Here is a 13642-nt window from a genome sequence, read left to right on the forward strand (position 1 = left end):
AGGATTCTAAAAAGAAAAAGTTTGTGTCTCTGCTTTCTCCCTCCCCCTTAATCTAGCACCAATGAATGTCGTGTCACCTTCCCTGCAGCTTCTCATTGATCCTGGTGGGAAAAGGAGGCCGCATACTAACCCTGACAGCTCAGGGGCGGCCTTCGTGGTGGCCTTACAAACTCAAGACCAAAAGGAACCACAAAGGATGGTCTGAAATGAAAACTTCCTAACAGTGAGTCAGGATGGGAAGTCCGGTCCTAGGCCGGTATCTTTGACGAAGGTTAATCTTTACCTGAACTGAGTCTTGTCTGTCTTCTTTTTGCGCCTAAGAGAACATTGGAAGGTCTGAGTAATCCCTCTCTCCAGACCCCTCAGGGCACCGAGAGGGAGAGCCCAGACTACAGAAACCCTCATTGTTATCTGTGGGCCCCATCTCTGTGTGCTACACATGTTCACTGTTAGCTATCCTCTACCCGCCAATGTCCCGGGTTCGGTTCCGGTCAAGGGCACATGCCCGGGTTGTGAGCTGGATCCCCAGTAGAGGGTGTGCAGGAGGCAGCCAATCACTGATTCATTATTGATCTTTCTCTCTACCTCCCCTTCCTCTCTGAAATCAATAAAAATATATTTAATATATAAAGTGCAAAACTGCCATTTTCTCAATCCATTGAGTTTTTTTTCCCCCCTCAATCTATTGAGATTTTGCTTCCCAGCAATTGCTGTCAGTTTGGATCAAATAAACACAAAATTTCTTACAGGTTTGGTCATTTCTTGCGTTTACATTCCAAATGTATAAAATAAGCCGGAAAACTGCCATTTACTGGAGCATTTTCTCAATCCATTGAGATTTTACTTCCTGGCAACTGTCATCATTTGGGCTCAAATAAACTCATAAAAATTCTCTACAGGTTTGAACATTTCTTACATTGACACTGGTCCCCCCTAACACCAAAGAGGGGCCCCGGGGACACCCTCCACCTCGCAGCCCCCTCAGCCACGGGGGCCTGGACCCTGGAGGGCGGGAAACTCGCAGGATGGCCTTGGTCTGAGGACCTGTGAAGCCTGGCTCTGTCTCCCCAATGGGGTGAGACCGAACCCGGTGCAGCAGCCTTGGTCTTGGGTTCCGGCTGGGAAAGAATTCAGAGCCGAGACCCTAACCGTAAGAGGTGGTTTGTTTGGTCAGTCCCAGAGGGGGGAAAGTAGTTCCCAGAAGAAATGGGCTCAGGAAAGGAGCTGCGGTCAAGGAATGGCCCTAGGAGCTTGGGAGTGAGGAAGCTAATGGCTACGTGCCTGGGGCAGGGCGGGGGAGAGAGGGGGAAGGGGAAGGCCTGGGGCCTGGTCCTAAGGGTTTTAAGGGTGGAGATTCGGGTGGAGATGCTGCAGGAGGTCCCCTCAGAAGAGCTCAGTGGACTACCCGGCAGCTTTCCGGCGAGTCCTTTCCCGGCAGGGGTCAGTAACCAGTGCAGATGGGCCTGTCACCGTCAGCTGCTTCTGTTGCTTATCGGGGCCTGGAGCAGAAGTACAACTGAGGCCTAGATGTTCTATCTCCAGAGAGAGAAGGTCAGGGGGTCCACACCAGCGATGTGCGAAGGGAGGGAAAGGCACCTGGGGGAGAGGGCCCCCCCCCCAACAACTGTCCTTTGCTAGGCACCTGGGCTTTCCGTCCTGGTGACCTGCACCTGGCCCGGCGTCCTTGCTCCGCCTACAACACCAGGGCTTTGAAGAGTGAGGGGAGTGGGAGAGAGAGCCCTCAGCCCAACAGGACCCTACCTGGCCCTCGGAGCTGTAACCTCCTCTCCCCGCCCCTACTCCTTGCTCCTTCTTCCAGGAGCACCCGTCCCCTTTCTCCTCTGCAGCGTGGGGGGCACCTCCTCCAGGGAGCCTTCCTGGTCCAGGCAGTGCCAGTCCCATTGTTGGGGTCTCACAGACGCTATGCTACATCCACCCCAGCGTAGTTCATTCTGGATAACTGACCCCCCCCCCTCCATTCCTAGTGCTGGACTCTGCCTCCACGCCGAGCACGCTGAGCACGTGGTGACAGGGAGCGGAAGGAGCACCTGTGTGGCCACACCCAGTGCCGGGGGAGCCCAGTGCCAGGGGTGATGTAAAGGCACTCCCTTCTCTAACCAGAATCGGCCGGAAATGAGTACACACACATGGAAAATCACGGCACGGCTCCCGTGTTCCGCAGCCACCGTGTCTAAAGGTAGTCAGGCGGGGCAAACCCGGAATGAAATGTTCTCCGACGTGGGCGGGAAGGGGAGAGAGAGAAACATTGATGGAGACACACACAGACCTCCCACACAGGACCCTGGCCCGCCCTTGACCTGGAATCAAACCTGCGACCCTTTGGTGTGCAGGCTGAGCTCTCACCACTGAGTCATGCCAGCCAGGGCGAGACACGGGTTCCCGGGACCTGTGTCCCGCCTCCAGACACTGAGTCACCCGGCCCTCCCCTCCGGGTGGAGCGCGGCCGGTAACAGCTGGTTCTCTGCTGCCACCGTGTGGCCACGCTGCTGGCTGCCCCAGGCCGGCGTCTCCTCGCCTCCAGCGGGGTCACCGGGCGCAGGTGTCCGCAGGAGCGCCTGTGCCCTCCCCAGCTGCACAGGCGGAGGCAGCAAGCCCTGTGGGGAAGCCAGCTCAGGGCCCTGCAGCGCCCAAGGCTCCCCCAGAACTCACAACGCCTGGCCTCTGCCTGGCTCACGGCCTGTCCGAGTGCCGCGCAGCTGCCACCTCGAAGGAGCGCTGGCCATTCTGCCCCCTCTGGGCTCGCCCTCCCCTCGAGAACTAGCGCCCGCCTCTTCCTCAGCCAGAGACCACCGAGAGGCAGCGGGGGCCTCCCTAACCACGGCAGAACCCGCCACCTCGGCGGCAGCACCCTCAGTGGCCGCCGGGCTTCCACCTGGAGTCAGAGCCCGAGGCCTGGAAGACTCCTCCGGCTTCGCTGTGAACCGGTCCCACCAGGTCCTTGCCCCGGTCCTTCCCTTTGCACATGCTGCTTTCTCCCCAGGAGCACCTGCCCTGCTTGCCTGTCATCCCTCCCGACCCCCAGATAAACCCCACCCCCCAGGTGTCCGCTCTCCGAGGTTCACACACTCCTCTCACTGTGACCACCCCTCCCCCCACCAGAACGGGCAGGAGAAGCCGAGTCCGGCAGGGTCAGGACCGCCTACAAGGGTAGCAGCGGGGACTCTGGCCTGGCCGCCCCCGGCCCGGAGGCAGGGGCTGCAGCCTTGGCCAGGAGAAGGGGAAGAACAGCAGGAGACAGGCAGAAAGGCCGCCAGGGCCTGTGTGCAGGACCAGCAGCGAAGCTGTGGCTGCTCCCGAGGGCTTTGGGGACCCGGGCAGGCGGCCTGCTGCCATCCTCCTTCTCCTGGGAGCAGGGAGGGACCCGGGGCAAGGCTGTGCTGCCCTCTCCTGGGACACTGGAGTAGGACCTTCTGTGCGCCTTCGCCGAGGCCACCCACGTGGACACTCCACATGGCTTGGTTTCCGCGCAGATAGTTTGGCCCAGCTCTCAGGCTGAGGAGCGTGACTCATGCCAGTCTGACGACGTAGACAGTGGACGCTGTTCTCTGATAAACACTTCCTGTCTCCCACTCCCCCCGCCCCCGCCAGTGAGGTGGTCACGTGGTGGCAGAACAAGGAGAGGCCCCTGCACTGAGCCCTGAGCTCTGCCCCGGGGGGTCTCGAGAGAGTGGCCGAGGCTGAGCCTTCCCTGCTCAGCCTCCTGGGGCCCCCCGCTGTGCCAGGGCTGACCCTCCCCACCTTATTCAGCCCTGCCCCGGCCCAGCGACAGCAGCCCATGGAGCAGAGCCACAGCCAGGGCTTCCCGTGGTTAGGTGGTCCTTGGGGGCCCACTCAGGAGTGAGGGGAGGCACAGGGGACTCTGAGTGTGGGGGAAGGGCTGGGAGGGGCAAAGCCAGTGGGATCTAGAGAAAACTTTATGTGTGGGGGGGCTTCGGCGGAATGAAAACAGCTCAAGCTCAGGGTCCCACGCTGAGCTCCTGCGGCCTGATGCTGGTCGAGGGAGGGCGGAGGCCCCGGTGTCCGTGTGTGAGCGAGAGTGAGTGAGCGAGGGAACCAATGCCGAGGCCGACACGTGTCTTCCCCGAAGCACTTTAATGCACGCACCCAGTCCCTGCCTGCCGCCTGACCTGAGTTCCCACGGCTCCCGCGGCCCGGAGGGCGCAGGGGCGCTGAGCCCACACGCTCCCGTCAGTAGGTGAGGGGCGTCAGGATGAAGAGGCGGTCTTCTTCCTTGCGGATCCAGCGCATCAGCTTATGGATGGCGTCCACGGCGGACGCCTTGGTCGCCAGGGGGCTGTAGCACATGTAGAGCTCAAAGGCACCTGTCACCTGAAGGAGGGGCACAGGGGGACCACCGGGTGAGACACGCCCTGCGCCCCGGCCAGGCCCCCGGAGCCCGGCTCGCCCCGGCCGCTTACCCAGGCCAGGAGGTTCTCGTTGGGGCCTGTGTAGTAGATGGTCTTGAGGGGGCGGGAGGCGTTGTGGGCTCGGCTGTGCAGGTACTGGTAGAGGCCCAGCAGCCGCTCCTGCTCCTCCTCACTGGCGTACGGGGCCTCCATTTCCGGGCTGGAGGCGGGGGAGTGGGTGTGAAAGGCCTGACCGCCATGCCTGCTCTGGAGATCCAGAAGCACCTGTTCCTGGCCGCCAGTGTCCTACCCTCCAAATGCTCCCCCAGGACCGGGCACTGTCTCCCCACCACAGAAGACTCCCCAGGAAGGGCTGGGCCCACCCAGCCTGGAGGCCTGTTCTCCCCCAAGTTCATGGCATCTTGGCTGACCCTCCCTGAGAGCGGCCCGTCGGAGTTTAAGTGTCCAAGTCGGAGGGACGGGTCTGAAGTGGAGGGAAGGAAGGTGAGCTGGGAATTCTCTGGACCCCAAAGGGGTGAGGGGGAGACAGAAGCCGCCCCATCTGGCCTCAGCCCCTCTGCTGGAGGAGGGGAGGGGCCCCGCATCCTGGGCTGGACCAGCGGCCCCTGAGGCAGAGAGACTCCAGGGCAGGGGGCCGAGACTTCTGTTCAGCTTCCTTCCCCGGTGCATCGGGCGTTTCCGGGCCGCCGGGGAATAAAGGAGAGGTGTGTGCCCGTGGAGAGGAGGGCGCGAGGTGTGAGCCCGTGGAGAGGAGAGCGAGAGGTGTGTGCCCGTGGAGAGGAGGGCGCGAGGTGTGAGCCCGCGGAGAGGAGGGCGCGAGGTGTGAGCCCGCGGAGAGGAGGGCGAGAGGTGTGAGCCGTGGAGAGGAGGGCGCGAGGTGTGTGCCCGTGGAGAGGAGGGCGAGAGGTGTGAGCCGTGGAGAGGAGGGCGAGAGGTGTGAGCCCGCGGAGAGGAGGGCGAGAGGTGTGAGCCCGCGGAGAGGAGGGCGAGAGGTGTGAGCCCGTGGAGAGGAGGGCGCGAGGTGTGTGCCCGCGGAGAGGAGGGCGCGAGGTGTGAGCCCGTGGAGAGGAGGGCGCGAGGTGTGAGCCCGTGGAGAGGAGGGCGCGAGGTGTGTGCCCGTGGAGAGGAGGGCGAGAGGTGTGTGCCCGTGGAGAGGAGGGCGCGAGGTGTGAGCCCGTGGAGAGGAGGGCGCGAGGTGTGAGCCCACGGAGAGGAGGGCGCGAGGTGTGTGCCCGTGGAGAGGAGGGCGCGAGGTGTGAGCCCGTGGAGAGGAGGGCGCGAGGGGTCAGAGTGAAACGGACCGGGTGTCGCTCCGTTCCCAGAGGGTCCTCAGTTCCCGCGCTGCCTCAGCGCTCAGGCCCCACCAGCCCGCTCCCCAGCCCGGCTCCCTCACCTGGTGAAGAGGCCTGAGCTCTTGGACTTGTAGAGGAAGTGGCGCAGGTCGGGGATGCCCACCTGGGCGACGCTGTAGCAGGGCGTGCGCAGCGCCTCCCGCAGCGCCACGTGGGCCCCGCGCTTGCGCAGGCGCTCCTGGAAGCGGCGGCGGCAGTCCGAGACGGCGAAGAAGTCCTCGCGGTCGGTGGAGACGAGCAGCAGGCACAGGTCGGTGTCGGGCTCCAGGTAGGAGATGTGCGCGTGGAAGAAGCCGGCCGCGTTGAACTTGGGCAGGCACACGGGCGTCCAGGCCTCGCCCTCGCGGAAGGACGAGGAGGAGCTGATGAGGTTGAAGAGCAGGTGCAGGTCGATGGGGTGCAGGAACTGGTCCCGGCGGCGCACGAGCGCCACGAGCTGGTTGCGCGCCAGCAGGATGGAGAAGACGAGGCTGCGCGCGCGGGCCTGCTGCAGGCTGGCGCTCACCGCGTCCCGCACGGCCGCCGCCAGGGGCAGGCAGCGCGCCGCGCCCATCAGGAAGCTGGGGTCCCGCGCCATGAGCTGCAGCAGGTTGTCGGTGATGCGCTCCGAGCCCGAGAGCAGGCGCCGCAGGTCGTAGTTCTGCTTCTGCTGGAAGATGTGGCTCAGCTGCGCGCCCGTGAGGAGGCTCAGGATCTGGTAGTAGATGTACAGCAGCTCCTGCGTCAGCTCCTGCGCCGACTGCCGCGTGCGCGCCACTGCCACCAGCACCAGCGGGCTCCGGCGCACGAACACTACTTTGTAGCCATCTGGGGGGGTTTGGGGGGGAGGGGACGTCAGCTGCAGCCCCTTCCAGGAAGCCCTCCTGGATTGGCCTCACCCAACTCCCTCGGAGCCCTGCCTCCTGGCAGCTGCCGCCTTCCACATCCTCTCCACCCTCCCTCTGAGCTCTGCACACAGTAGGGGCTTCAGGATGGTGAGAAAAACAGCTGCTCACGGGCCCCCTTTCCCTGAGGGAGCCGGGCCTGTCCCTGCAACTTGCCTCACAGACTAGCACCAGCTGAAAGCGGAAGCACTTCAGAAAAGCACGCATTCCTGTGCTAAATGGCAACAAGAGCTGGGGGGGGGGGGTGGGTCCTCAGGACCTGGGGTTTTGGGTCACCTCCCCAGGCTTCCCACCCTCTCCAAGGGCAAAGCCCACATCAGAGCCACCTTTGGCCTCCACAGCCCTCGGGGGCGGCCAGGGCGTTATTCGCTGCTCAGATGAGACCTGGAGACAGTGAGTGGGGGGCCTGCCCTGGGCCGGGGAGTCCACCCCCGCTGGGAAGTGACCATGGCCAGGGGAGCCCTCCCAGCCCCCTCCGGTGGCTCACCCGCGTGGATGGAGCGAATGGCGTTCTTGTCGGCCTCCAGGAAGGACACCAGGGCCACCATGACCCCCATGGTGCTGGACAGGGCCTCCTCGGACCCGTAGCGGGAGTACACGGGCTTCCCCGCCTCGCTCAGCACGAACACGTGCTTCTGGTGCAGCCGCCAGGCCTCCGCGGCCTCCTCGTCCTCCCCCTCTCCCGCGCCCTCCCTGGGGGACTCGGTGGCCGGTCTCCCCGAGACCCCCGGGGGTTCCGCCCAGTCCTCGGAGCTTCCCGGCAGCATCTCCTCCTGCAGGTCCCGGGCCACGCCGGTCAGCTGGGTGCTCAGCTCGCTGAAGTCCTGGCTGATCTGGCGCATGTCCGCAGGCAGCGGGGGTGGTCCCCCGGCACCCTCCTCGGGACTCTCCCCGGGAGCCGCCCCATTCTCCGGTTCAGTCAGGTCCTCGTAGGAGCGGGCGTGGACGAACATGGCACCCTCCTGCCCGGCACCTGCCGGCCGAGAGCACCAGGCTTAGAGCAGCCGCCGCAGGCCCCTCACAGCAAGGCGTCGCCCAGACTCTAGCGTGGCTGCCTGTCTCCGTGAGGCAAGTCCCTCTTCCCGCTGCTGCGGTCCGCCTGCGACTCGCTGGCCACCAGGCTCCCCGCCAGTCACACGGGGCCAGGCCCAAGCCCTCATGGCTGGGGCAGCGGCTGTCTGCCCGCCTCTCACTCTCATCGGACAGCCTTGTCCGTGCCAGGCACACGGGCCTCTGTCCACCTGCTCCTTGGCCACTCAACACCGCCCACCTACCCCAGGGCGTCTGCACCTGCTCCTCCCTCCGCCCGGCAGGCACCCCAGCCCCTCGCACGGCCTGCTCCGTCAGCGCTCGGCAAAGAAGCTAGCTGCCTCCTCACCTGACCTCCAAGCCCAGCACTGTATCCCTCCCTCCTGAATATCTCCTGTCGGTGACTGTCCTTCTCCCCAGCTGTGACGGGGTTCCCCCCACGGCCGGAAGCTGGCCGTTCACTGCGGTGCGCCCGGTCCCCCTGCCCTGGATGCCTCCTGTGCGCAGTGACTCTCCCCCGGGAGACGGCCACGCCGCTGAAAGGGCCCACCAGCCTGTGACTCCCCCAGGGACCTTGTCAGCCTTCCTCTTCTGACTTGTTTTTTGACAGAATAACTCAACAGATGTATTCTGGGTCTCCATTATGAGTTCAGCACTGGACGAGGCATTGAGGACACAACTGCTCTGTGCTCAGAGCTCAGAGAGAGATGGGCAATACGTACATAAAAAATGAAATGACAAAAGAACGAGTGCTCTGTACAGAGCAGGCCTGCCTCGCGAGGAGGCGACATTCACACCGAGAGCGGGAGCGGAGCCCCACAGGTTCACTGCGGACGGACGGACGGGGAGGGAGGGAGGAGCCCAGGCTGGCGGCAGACAGCCCAGGGAGCGGAGCGTGGCCGGCGTGTGCGCAGAGGAAGGCGGGAAGCAGACTGAGCTCGGTCCCCTGCAGGACCCCCAGCCTCTGACAAACGCCCGGGGAGCTGAGCACACACTCGATGGCCTGGGAGGGAGAGAGTGGAGGGAATCCAGGCCGACCTGGAGGCTGCTCTAGCGGCCTGCTGTGCACACCCTGCGCGTACCTGGCTCCATTCCCTGGGCCAGCCCTGGGGTGGGGCTCTCGGCTCTCTCCACACTCTGCCCATCTGCAGGAGCCAAAGTGCCGCCGGGGCACTCGCTGCTTCTCTTCCTCTGCATGTCAGCAGCCATCCCTTCGGACCTCCTGTGGGCAAACGAAAGGCATCATCCAGAGGAAGGGGCGGTGCTGTTGGCAGGGAACACCGCCATCATTAACAGCGATGAAGTGTCCCTCCCAGGACCCAGCTCAGTCCTCTGGGGGTGGCCTCTGAGTACTCCCCTCTAGAAAATGAAGTTGGTTGCCCTGACCTATGTGGCTCAGTTTGGTTGAGTAACATCCCATGCACTGAAAGGTCACAGGTTCGATAACAACCCGGCCACAGCACATGCCCAGGTTGTGGGCTCAATCTCTCTCTCTCTCTCTCTCTCTCTCTCTCTCTCTCTCTCTCGTTCTTCTTTTCCTGATCATAAAAGGAAGAATTCATGGTTATCTATTCATTGTCGAAAACTTGGAAAGGACAAAAATAGTATAAAGAAAAGATGTCATTTCCCCCCATGCACATTTCCCACTGTTCACACTTTAGTGTATTTCCTTCTAGTCTTTTTTCTAATGTATATAAAAGGTAACTTTTTTTACAAACTGGTAACAGCAGGTAAAGCTCACTGAATGCCTAGGCAGCCGCTAAGGGATGTGGATGGAGTCCGCTGTTCCTGATCACTGCTCTCGGAGGCAGGCGCTCCTCCCGGGCCAGCTCTGGAGATGAAGGAACCAGGCTGGGAGAGGAAGTACCTGGCCCAATGTCACCGCAGGAAGGAGGCGTGAGAGCTGGGCATTGAAACAACTCTCTGTCCTGATACCTTTCACTGAACATCCCAACAAGCACAGTGCTCCATTCAAAACGGAGCTGAGCCCGGCCGGCGTGGCTCAGTGGTTGAGCACGACCTATGAACCAGGAGGTCACGGTTCAATTCCCAGTCAGGGCACAGGCCTGGGTTGTGGGCTAGATCCCCAGTGAGGGGTGTGCAGGAGGCAGCCAATCAATGATTCTCATCATCTATGTTTCTCTCTCTCCCTCTCCCTTCCTCTCTGAAATCAATAAACAGCTATTTTTTTAAAAAAGAGTTGAGCTGAAACTGGTTTGGCTCAGTGGATACAGCGTCGGTCTGCGGACTGAAGGGTCCCAGGTTCGGTTCTGGTCAAGGGCATGTGCATTGGTTGCGGGTACATCCCCGGTGGGAGGTGTGCAGGAGGCGGCTGGTCGATGTTTCTCTCTCATCAATGTTTCTAGCTCTCTATCCCTCTCTCTTCCTCTCTGTAAAAAATCAATAAAATATATATAAAAAAATAAAAATAAATAAAAAATAAAGAGTTGAGCAATCGTTTTCTTTCTGGATATGTAGGCACTTGCCATGTGGCCTCTGGAGGCCCTGCCTGCAGGGAAGACTTGTCCCCGCTAGTAATCGAGTGTCAGGAACGTCTCTGGAGAGGGACCTGAGTTAACCTGGTTTGCTTTCATAAGTCTCAGTTTTCTCATCTATGAAATGGGTCAGTGGTAATACAGATTCATCGGGCTGTGGAGAATTAAATGAGATAATCCATGTAATCTGGTTACCCCGGCGCAGGGTAGGCACGGTACACTCAGCTGCTGCCATTCGCACATGATGACTGTTCTTACTTAGCCTTCAACCACGCGTAGCTGTACTTACACGGATTCCCTCAGTGGTCTCTGCCCTGTACAACACTCTGAGAGTCTGCTCCCCTCCAGCCAGGCCCAGCGTGGACCGGCCTGGGAAAACGTGTTTCTGACCTTGTGAAGCCCGTGAGCTCTGGCCTGACGTGACCCACCTGTGATACGGGGCAAAGAGCTGTCTATGGGACTAGGGCTGGGCGTTCCTCCAGGCTAACGGGCTCCTCCTGGGCCCTGGACGTGCAAGGACAGACCATGCATTCGCTCTCTGCTGCTCCTGGAAGTCTCTCCCAAGTTGGACTCCTTGGTCTGCCACATGTTCCTGTCCTTTGGCCTTGCATCTCGGGCTCACAGATCCCAACAAGGTCTACAGCAGCCTCCCCTATGTCCTCTGGGGCCACTGCCCAGACACCTTGTGGCTTCAAGTGTCCGAGTCAAGCCTGGCGGAGTAGTACCCACATGGAGTGGGGGTGGGGTCCGCTGGCGGTGGCTGGTGGATGCCCCCTTCACCGCAGCTGCCCTGCCACCTGAGACCATGCAGCATCTCAGCATCTCCAAGGCCAACTGGGGACCCCGCCAGGAGCCCTGATGAAGCAAACAGCTCTCCAGACACTCACCCTGGAAACTAGGCAGGGAGCAGAGCCACCCCAACCGCCCCTGGATCCATAACCTGGACAGCCAGCTCCTGCGAGGCTGCGCCTGACGCGGCTGAGCCAGAGCGGGCTCCGGGAACCAGGCCCAGAGGAGGTGCTCCCTGGGGGCCCTCCTCAAGCAGCTTCTCCGGACGCCCCGGGCTGCTTTGCCTAAAGGTGCTCAGCTGTGACTGGAGCCACGCCAGCAGGCAGGCCTCCCTCCCTCAGGTGCCCGCCCTGCGGGGGGGGAGGGCCGGGCCAAAGCCCCTCCCCGCTGGCCCCCTCTTCCTGCTTAGAGAGAGCTCCCTCCAGCCTTGACCCTTTGGGGCGTGGCCTCGGGGGAGGGTGCAGACCGGGCCCAGGTGAGGCGGAGAGTAGGTGCTTCCTCGGGGTGCCTCCTCCTGGCGCAGAGCGTCACCGGGAACCCGCCACTCCCCGCTCCGACAAAGGCGCGCTGTGCGCCCCCCTAGCCAACTCGAGCCCAGAGAGGGTGGCTCACCCAGGACGAGGGGCAGCCCGACCAGGAGTCAGAGCACCTTCGTGGGCAAAGGCCCAAGGCAGTCTGTTCAGGGGCTGCTCCGCTCAGCCCAGTCACCTCTGCGGATCTTGGAGCGAGAACTCCGCGGGCGGAATGTGTGCATTGGGGGGCGGGTCCTTCCTGGCCACTGCCCCCTCCAGGACTTCGCCCTCGCAGCCAAAGGAGGGCTCCAGGCCTCGCCTTCTGTATCCCCCAGCTGGGGACCAACCGGCCAAAGGACCCCGGAGAGAACCTGTCCTCCTGCCGCAGAAGGCAGCGCAGAGGGCAGGGCCCCTTCCCCCACCTGCCGCCCAAGCCCCTCCCTCCAAGGATGACAGCTCTCCAGTCCCCCGGCGCCCCCAGGCCACGTGGGTCGGCAGTCGGACCTACCTGTGTCTGCGGGGGCCCCAGGACGCACCGATCGCCGGTCACTGCCCTCTGCCGGACCCCCGGGAGGGCGCTGCGATCGGGCCGGGCCGGGACTGAGAGCGCAGGTTCGCGGGGCCACGACACCCTGTGGACACCGACATGGCCACGGCGCGGACCACCGCCCCCGCCCCCCGCCCGTCGCCCGGCCGCCGGCCCAGGAAGCCGGCCCTCGCCCGCCTCTCCCCGCGGAGGCCCTGCTCCAGCCTCTCGGCCCGACCCTGCCCGTCTCCGGCTGCATGATGGGAAATGGAGTCCGCCGAGCGCGGGCGCCCGCGGTGCCGGGGGGCGGGGCGTCCGGTCCCCGCAGAGCCCCGGCCGGGCGTGATCCGGGTGGGGCGCTCTCGCCCCGCCGCGCCTTCTCCGGCGTCCGGTCACGCCCCGCGCTTCCTCCAAGTCCCGATCCCGCGTGGACCAGAGACCCGCCGCCCGGCCCCGCCGCCCCGCGCACCGGAGGCGTCTGTCGCGGGAGAGAGAGGCGCGTGGGCGCTGTGGTGACCGTGGAAGGGCCGTGGGGCTCGGAGAGCCTGAGAAGGCTGTGCGCACCTCAGCTGTTGCTCAGAAACACATCCTTTTGGCCACGTTTTAATACTGTACGAAGAGGCTCTAAAACAGAAATTCTCAAATCCGACCGCACAGAGTGACCTGGGGAGCTTACCAACAGAACAAAACCCTGATGCCAGACCCTGCGGGGCTCAGTGGGTTGGAGCGCCTCCGGGGGTTATTACCTCTCCACCCTCTCCCTGCAGGCTGCCGGCTCAGCCCTGGCCACGGCCCATACAAGAATCAAACAATGAATGCATACGTAAGGAGAACAACACATCGATGTTCCTCTCTCTCCAATCAATAAATAATGAAAGAACAAAACAAAACACAAAGCACTAATGCCTGGACACCACCCCTAGAGAACGTGATTTAGTTGGATTGGGATAGGACTCACGCGAGAGCATCTTTTTAAAAGCTTCCCAGGGGATTGGCCAGGGCGAGGAACTGCTACAGAAGGTGTACTTTCCTAGACGCAAAGCAATAAAGACAGGAACACGTAAAGCTTCCCCAAACAAATTTATTTTTGCAGAACCGTTGGAAGATGTAAAACTAGGGGTTAACAGCAATACTGCTCGTGTGTTCTCCGGAGCAGTCACATCGCTTTACAGCTCCGTAGTCCATTCGCCGGCAGTTCCGGATGCAGGGAGAGTCTGGAGTCTCTCCTTCGATTCCCCTCGCTGGTCCAGGTCCCAGAGCCGTGCCCTGCCCTGCGCTGGTCTTGTGGTCTCAGAGGGCCGCCCCTCGGCAGCCTCCCTCCACAGCACTGGCTGTGGTCACGTGGTGATGACGAAGCTGTGGCCTTTTACCAGAGATGGCTTTGCGCAGGCCTCGTGGACCCTGGCACATAACTCAAGGGAAGATTTCTCCTTCCTTTTAGGTAAGAACATGTGAGAAATGCCCGGCTCCTTAAGGATTCCTGGGAAAGGAGGGAGGAGGGAGGAGGAGCCTCTCAGGTCTCCAAGGTCATTCCTTATTCTCCCTCCTCACCGGCCCAGGTGTCCAGGCTCCTCCCTTAGAGGAAATATATGTATCTCACTTGTATAGTTTCCTCCCTTAGAGGAAATATATATCTCTCACTTGTATAGTTTCCTCCCTTAGAGGAA

The 13642-nt window shown here is 62.2% G+C and overlaps 1 protein-coding gene across 2 annotated transcripts; it reads right to left on the minus strand.

Moving 5' to 3' along the window:
• Positions 1 to 4094: 4094 nt before the first annotated feature.
• On the minus strand, positions 4095 to 12229 carry MON1A (MON1 homolog A, secretory trafficking associated). Of its 2 annotated transcripts, XM_008155475.3 has the most exons (6): positions 11958 to 12224; positions 8736 to 8875; positions 7112 to 7597; positions 5782 to 6547; positions 4440 to 4587; positions 4095 to 4350 (listed from the first exon to the last, which is right to left on the minus strand). In XM_008155475.3, the coding sequence occupies exons 2-6, from the start codon at positions 8860 to 8862 to the stop codon at positions 4210 to 4212; spliced, it is 1668 nt and encodes a 555-aa protein (XP_008153697.2). In that variant the 5' UTR covers positions 8863 to 8875; positions 11958 to 12224; the 3' UTR covers positions 4095 to 4209. The 2 variants fall into 2 exon arrangements, with proteins under 2 accessions (XP_008153697.2, XP_054585874.1); XM_054729899.1 differs by lacking the exon at positions 4095 to 4350 and having other exon boundaries at positions 4479 to 4587; positions 5844 to 6547; positions 11958 to 12229.
• Positions 12230 to 13642: the final 1413 nt, after the last annotated feature.

Source organism: Eptesicus fuscus, chromosome 18, assembly GCF_027574615.1.
Source record: "Eptesicus fuscus isolate TK198812 chromosome 18, DD_ASM_mEF_20220401, whole genome shotgun sequence".
NCBI lineage: Eukaryota > Metazoa > Chordata > Mammalia > Chiroptera > Vespertilionidae > Eptesicus > Eptesicus fuscus.